General features: G+C 38.8%; 1 protein-coding gene across 1 annotated transcript in view; it reads left to right on the forward strand.

Moving 5' to 3' along the window:
• The first annotated feature begins 3214 nt into the window (after positions 1 to 3214).
• LOC109473372 (origin recognition complex subunit 6-like) overlaps positions 3215 to 7378 on the forward strand; it is a 5850-nt gene continuing 1686 nt past the window's right edge. The window contains exons 1-8 of the mRNA XM_019773234.1: positions 3215 to 3395; positions 3656 to 3788; positions 5218 to 5381; positions 5568 to 5654; positions 5844 to 5956; positions 6191 to 6265; positions 6592 to 6715; positions 7306 to 7333. Coding sequence (XP_019628793.1) covers positions 3331 to 3395; positions 3656 to 3788; positions 5218 to 5381; positions 5568 to 5654; positions 5844 to 5956; positions 6191 to 6265; positions 6592 to 6715; positions 7306 to 7333 — 789 coding nt within the window. The 5' untranslated portion in view covers positions 3215 to 3330. The remainder of the gene's footprint in view (positions 3396 to 3655; positions 3789 to 5217; positions 5382 to 5567; positions 5655 to 5843; positions 5957 to 6190; positions 6266 to 6591; positions 6716 to 7305; positions 7334 to 7378) is intronic.

Raw genomic sequence — 7378 nt, forward strand, 5'->3', positions numbered from 1 at the left:
TTTTTCTGCAGAGTGCCTTGAGCTTGACTGTGACATTGGCTGCCATCCATCCTGACCTACATGCATTTGTACTTCCCAGATGCCTTCTCATTAAAACCACTGCTTGCAGATGGGATGTTCTTTGCTGTTATCTATGCCCAAGACAGTCTTTTGCACAAAGCAGCTCTGAATTTTCCAAAGGAGTTGATGTAATGTACTCAGACTTAACATATCTACAAGGTCATATTACCTTATCAACAGTACAACAGTATTACCTTATCAACAAGCATCTCAAGCTGAATGTACTGTATTTGGAAAAGTTCCCAGGCAAAAATTGAATTTGTCCGAATGTCTCCATCCGACATTGATCTTGGCTTGTATCAAATGTGCCTCCTTGGCAAGTTAACATTAAGGCTCTATTTGAAGACAAGAGGCTGGGGGCATTTCTGTATTCAGCAGGGTGCTCTTGCTGTGCTGGCAAATTGATACCAACCAAAATCTACACCACGAAAGACTGAAATATTCCCTTTATCAACCTGTTGAAAGGGGAGGCCAGGAAGAGTCAGTATGATGATGGATTCCCCATTTAGTTTTACAGCTTTCCAATTGAGACAAACCTGGAGCTTACTGTCCAAGATGCGCCGAGGATTTAGTTTTGAATAGTTTATGAATGGCACTGTCTTATGTTCTCAACAAGGGACAGGATATTCTATTTCTTGTCATCAAGTATGAAACATGAACAGGATTTGCAAAGGCTGACATATCAGCTACTCTGGGATGCATGATGGCACACTGGACAATGACACTGTATAGTATAATACTCTTTCCTTCCTTCATCTGAACTGAAAAAAGGGAAATGGCCATCATTTACTGAGTTGGTAACTGATGCATTTTTTCCTGTTTCATTCCTACCTCCATATCCACACTGGATATTTTTCCAGTCTATCTTCATCTCTAACTAAGCTGAATCTCTTGAAAATAATGCTACAAAAACTAAATAAACATACATATGTACATGTTGCAAATAAAGGTGCTCTTCTTGGCACTACTAGCTGTCTGTGGGTGTGATGTCAATGATAGGAAAGCAAATACAATATGACCACTGCACTCACACTTAAACTTGCTGGGAAAACAATGTATTTGACAAAACGATGAAAACTGAGACGGTAAGACAAATCCAATGAAAATTGTATAGCCACAAGCTTGCAAGGTTTACATGACAAAAATTAACCACAGTTAGATACTAAAATTCTGACATACCTGCTTCACAGAGTCCTCACTTGACTGATTGTAAAAACAGAATAATTATAAGTAGAAGTCAGTTAGAAACAACATGCTGGGAAACAAAGTCATCAGCAATACAAAATCTCACTCCTGGTGTTATTTAGCAAAAAAATACACTGTTGAAGCAGGTATGTGTACTATAAGCTTTGTGGCACCTTAAAATAATGGGGGAAATATTCTCATTTGCAAATATATTCAGCAGATAGTCAACATGAAACCCTATTTGTTCCCTACATCATGTGCAATACAATAATGAGGAATAGAGTTCTTGGCAAGAAAGTTGGCATTGCTTGGTTAGAATAAAAAGGTTCCAAATGATCACAGCATCACTAGTATACGTATATGTACCATGCTTCACCTCTGTTCAGGATGACAATAACCAATCTACTACTTTTATAACATTCAACATGTAAAAACAGTGTCTTCTACAAATGTACAGTCACTCAGGCTAACAGATCATATCACTCGTTCCCTTCAGTGACCATGGAGTCATGGTCATAAGTGTGCCTTAACCATAACCATTAACCATAGACCTGGTCTAATGAAAACTTGGAGAAATGCAGCAATAATATAGGTATTATAGATCCATTTTTACATGAAATTTCTTGACATATCTGAGATTTCATGTGGTCAAAGGGCAGAGAGGTACTTAGTAGTAGACAGTGCACATGGTTTTCCTCTACTCCCCTCATCTTCCAAAATTTATATATCATGTCAAACTTGATTCAAGTTGAAATATCCGGAATAAAACTAGAAGGAATCTATACAAGTTGAAGATACTACGTGTGTCACTCTATTCTGAACATGAAGGTAGTCAGCACATTGAACTAAAATTATTTCCTGGTGTGGTGGCTTTTACCAGCTGAATTCACAATGGCGGATCACATGTACGTAACATGTCTCTCAGTAGGAATTACTACTAGGTAATATACTACTACAGTGTTCAATGTTCATACAATCACATGATATAAAGGTGACTCTTTTCTTCTGTATGTGCAACATAATCAATACCCAACAGTTGTAGAACACCTGTCATAATCTAAATGGACATAAACCAATATACCAGTAGTAGAAAATCTAATAAGATTGAAATGCAAATATTTCCAAAGTATGAATAGGGAGTGGCTGACTGTTCAGCTGATCGCCCAAATTTAAATAGATCTGCTGCTAATTTACGTATTTCCTCGATAATTTGGTTGTTATGAAAATCTATACTGAAAAGTAGGGGGTGGGGTGGGGTGTTGGCCTTTGCCCTCCTCGCATCACTTCTGCTTGCAAATCGTAAGAACTTTCATACAGGCATACGAGCATCGTGGCCCTTCCCCAATTCGCCAGTATTAATGAATTCCTTCTTGAGCTCTACCTTACATGTAAGAATCGACGACGTATGGAACAGAAAAGGGCAAATGTACACAGTTGAGTATGACAGAATCCCATCTGATCATGGGACCCGGCCATGTTTGATTATGGGAGGCATGGCCGTAGGAAGCTCCGCAAAGCCTGTTCTCTCCCTGTTAGGAATCATCTATACGCCGGAGCATAGTCATTAACAACGACCGCACTTCTTCATGAGGATTGAAATATCGTAATTTCATTCTATTCGCGATTCTAAGCACTAATTTAGGCCACGAAAACCGGAAATACACAAGTGTGTACTCACCATCTTGGATTCCTCACGTGACTGCCATCACAGCGGGGAAAGTAACGAGCTACCTCATTGGCTGTTTGTCGGCAGACCGAAGCTTTCAAATATGCAAACTAGGGTCAAGCTCACCTTGTTATAACTTATTTCATCGGCCAATTGAACACATTTACTCTTTCAGAAATATTTATTTCCAATATTTTATCCATAAACTCATGAAAATGTAGCGTTCGCTAACATTTCTGGGAAATTTACAAACTTTCTTACCCACAATGCAGCATTATTTTTCCCGCGAAACTCGAGATCAGCTGATATTCCAAGAGTTGCAACTTGTGGTTCGGTTGTTGTGCTTTGTAGCAGGAAGATTTGTACCCAAAGCTCTTCTTACGTTTAGTTGTCTTCGTCAAAAAGTGATCAACAACATTATGGAGGGGGAAGTGGTGAAGAAGCTTGCTCCTAAACTTGGAATTTCTGTGCCAAGCACAATCAAGTATGCTTCATGTTGGATCCTGTGTGTTACATTACTAAGGACCTCCTTGATTATTAATGATAATTTTATCATTTCTGACGTTGGTTGAATTGAAAATAGGTTCAACCAACTAATCGTTAGTATGAGCAAGAATGCAGAGACACCACAACTACTTAGTACAACACATAGATTCGTTACCGTTTAATACATATTATTTAGAGGTGTTGTGTACTAAATCGTATTATATGTCATATTTTAAAATCTCTACATTTTTGTTGTAGGAAAGCTCTAGAGTTGATGAGGATGTGTGATGCCAGGTGTACCAACCTGTCCTCTCTGGGGATCCAGGGGTCATGTAAGGCCGTCCTCTGTCTGGAGCTGGCAGCCAGTTGTCAGGACCAGCCCGTCAATAAGGTTGGCACAGGGATGTCATCATCTTCAATACTGCTTAGCCCTCTAAAAAAAGGATTACTAGCAGCTGCGCATGATGTTGTTGTTTATTTATATTGTTTGTATCGCATTATATTGTTTGTATCACATACATTGTAAACCACCTTAAGGCCACACCAATTTATTTCCTTGGTTAACGGATTCGCCGCTTGCTTTTTTTGCCGAATGAAAATAAAAATAAAAAACGTCATAGTTTAGACCCCACAGGCCGGTAATACCCTGAACAGGGAGACCCCAATGAAATTGCTGCAGTTGATACCAATGTCGCTAAAGGCGCTCCTGCACACATAGTCACATGACGTAAAGTAGCCAATCGTGGATTGTTTTACTTTCTGACCAATCAGATGCGATGTTCTGGAACCATGTTGGCTCAGTCATTTGTTTTGTTCTGCATGGCGGGAGCCTCATGGCAGATAAAAGTTGTGGCGGAAGCTTAAATTGTTTGAGAAAGCTGGAACTTTGGATCAAGGCAGAATCTAGGTACAGTACATGTAAAATTGAATAAATTTTGTCCCCTTTAAAGTTGTTGTGACTATGAAATTGCTTGTGAGAGTTAACATTCGTGTCATGTTTTAGAGTACATATGATGATGGTGGAACTTGGAAGTAACATGCTAAAACTTGTTTTCTGCATTTTGCTCGTGTACGAAAAAGATTATCAACCCAATGGTGTGGATGGCAAATAAAACACAATACAGTACATCCTCTCTTGTCTTTTGTTTCTTTCCCAGTATTTTCGTAACTTAATAAGCAGTCTGGATTTCACACTACATGGCTGTATGGCAGGTAGTATCAAATTTTTATTTTTATTTTTTTTTCGCCCGCCCGCTCCATTTTTTTTCTACAAAAATCCGTTAACCAAGAAAATAAAATGGTGTGGCCTAAGTACACACTTTTTCCTACATAATCTGACAGATTATTAGAAGACATTGATTTACATTGCTCTATTAACAGGAGCCCTGGTTGTATGACAATGTATAGTTTTCTTCTTGTTGTTTGTTTATAAACACTGAAATATGTCCCTATGACATATCAATATATAGCATACTAGTGGATGTCGGACAATTCGGACCATTACCAACTCGGCCCAACACCCTGGTCAACTCTGCTCAATATCGGAGACAGAAATTTCCACACACATGGGCGATGATTTCTGTACAAATTAAGCTTTCATAAGCAGTTAAAAACCTCAAAGTCAGTCATTTGTCAGTGGTGCAACAGTGAGAGCATTTGACTTGGAACCAATAGGTCCCGGGTTCGACACTCACCATGTCCTGACACTGTGCCCTTGGAAAAGGCACTTTGCACTACCTTCCTTTCCCTGTCGGTGGAGTGGCGCTCACCATGTGTATTGCAATGTGATTGATTGCAATTCTTTAATAACTCTCTGGTAGGACATTGCAGTACGGTTGTCTGGTGTGTCAAAGAAAGTTTACAGCAATGCGCTGCAGACCCTGGGACGGATGCTGGACGTGCAGCCCAAGGCCAACGTGAAGGACCTGTGTGTTCAGTTTGGATGTGTCGGGGCTGCAGAATTAGCCAAGGACATTTTACACAGGTATTACACATAAAAATGGCATGCATTTTCTACCAACAACCTCTCAAGTTTTGAATATCCCATGTTGTAGAAGCTATCAGATTATTTCAATACAATATTTGCATCAGGACAATTGAAGTGGTGTGATCTTTATGATATTGAAGTTATAATGTTCACATTGTCACTGACACCATTACCCCTTTGAAGGTATCAAGATGAGCTGCAGACAAAAGTTTCTGATGCTGACATCTCACAACCAATGTTCCCAGCTGCAGCAGTATATGCAAGTGCAAAGTAAGTAAACTGTTTAGTCTTAACAATAAAACATAGGTAAGGTTTATGTATGTGCCCTTCTTGATTTTGAACAAAAGCTTGACGATTGGCACAAATTTTCAGTATTGTTTCTCCTTCAAAGATTTCATTATTATGTTATGTCCTAAAATCTTCATAGCTTGTGTGTTTTTGTTTTCTACTATTCTGTAGGCAGTTGAAGATTAAGGTGGATAAAGCCAAGCTGACATCCGTTGCTGGCACAAAGAAAACTGTATTTGACAAGTTGTGCATTGAGATGACCAAACATGCAGAAAAAATAGCAGGTAAGGACGTGTGTAGCTGATAGATATCATCAGGTGTCATAAGAGTATTTTGGTAACTAGGATTATATGACAGTATAGAATTATAACTTTAATTCACATTTACATCAAAAACGAAAAATTCCTGAGATTTAAAACAAGTCATAGTCAACACAATATGCTCTTCAAATAAAAGTTCAAAGTTAGTAACTGGTTGTAACTGGCCCTCTATGGTTTCTTGTCTCCACCAAAATCCAGAAGCAAAGAAGACTCCAGGGACTAAATCGAAGAGGACAAAAACATTTATTGAGGAACTTGAAGAATCATTTGAAGGTAAGTATTTTTGGTGACATATTAAGACAACTTGGTTTCAACATTGTGTTATATCTATGATACATGTATATTTATAGTACATTTGTATGAAACATCACTTGGGTTTCACTAGATTTGTAACTTAAAGACAGTCATGACAGTGGTCCATTTAAGTTCCAAGTACATGTAGATCCAAAATAATCAATCAGCATTGTGCTCATACACATAAACTGTATTGTGTACTTTCAGATAAAAAGGCAACTGTGCTTCTGCTGTGCTTATAAGTTGTAAGCTTGTGTTAGCTAAATTTACCTCACACAAGTTACCATAATGATTGTGTTTACTAGGTGACAAAGTTGGCTCATCTACAAAGGTCGCCCGCCTGTGTGACTCAGACGATGAGGAGGAAGACTATGAGGAGTGGAAGAGAAGAATTCTGGAGAACGCTGCAAAAGCTCTTGGGGAGAAGGAGTAGAATTAAGGACATCACTCACATTTTGATATGGTGTTTCGAAAATGAATAATGAAATTTTGCTCTGTGAATATGATCCAATTGTTACTTTAAAAGAGAGTCTATGTTGTCGTCTTTTACTTTCACAAATTGCTGCTGTTCTTTGCTGAACAAGTAAGGCAACTGTCTGCTGTCCAGCCACATGCCGTGTAGCTGTAAGGCACCTGACTTCAGCTGGGGCTTCAGGAAGCCATGGGAAGACACATTCTGCAGCTGTTGTAAAACATTCACCTGCAACACAACATAGAAACTGTGTTTTATGTGGCAAGTATAATATAGAAGACAATTTTGTTGGACGTCTTGGGCCAATTTGCCAATTCTAAAAATGTTGTACAAGAAAGGGCATAATTTTTTTACAAAGAAATGAAAATAAAATACAGATTAAACATCAGTTAAGTTACACTCAATACACTTTCATCATGTGGAGTCCAAACAAGGCAAGAAAAAACACCTGAGATAGTTGATCCTGGTCAGTCCAGTAGCACTGGGGGTCGACATATGCATCCCATAATTCCTTAGGTGAGATTCCCTGAAATGTGATTGGTTGAAGTCTGTCCATCTCATATCTCTCAAACCTGGTGAGAGTGCTGTTGCCATGTTGGGTCAGCCATGACAGGAATGGG

The sequence above is a fragment of the Branchiostoma belcheri genome, unplaced genomic scaffold, assembly GCF_001625305.1.
Source record: "Branchiostoma belcheri isolate BF01 breed outbred unplaced genomic scaffold, Haploidv18h27 scaffold3, whole genome shotgun sequence".
Lineage (NCBI taxonomy): Eukaryota > Metazoa > Chordata > Leptocardii > Amphioxiformes > Branchiostomatidae > Branchiostoma > Branchiostoma belcheri.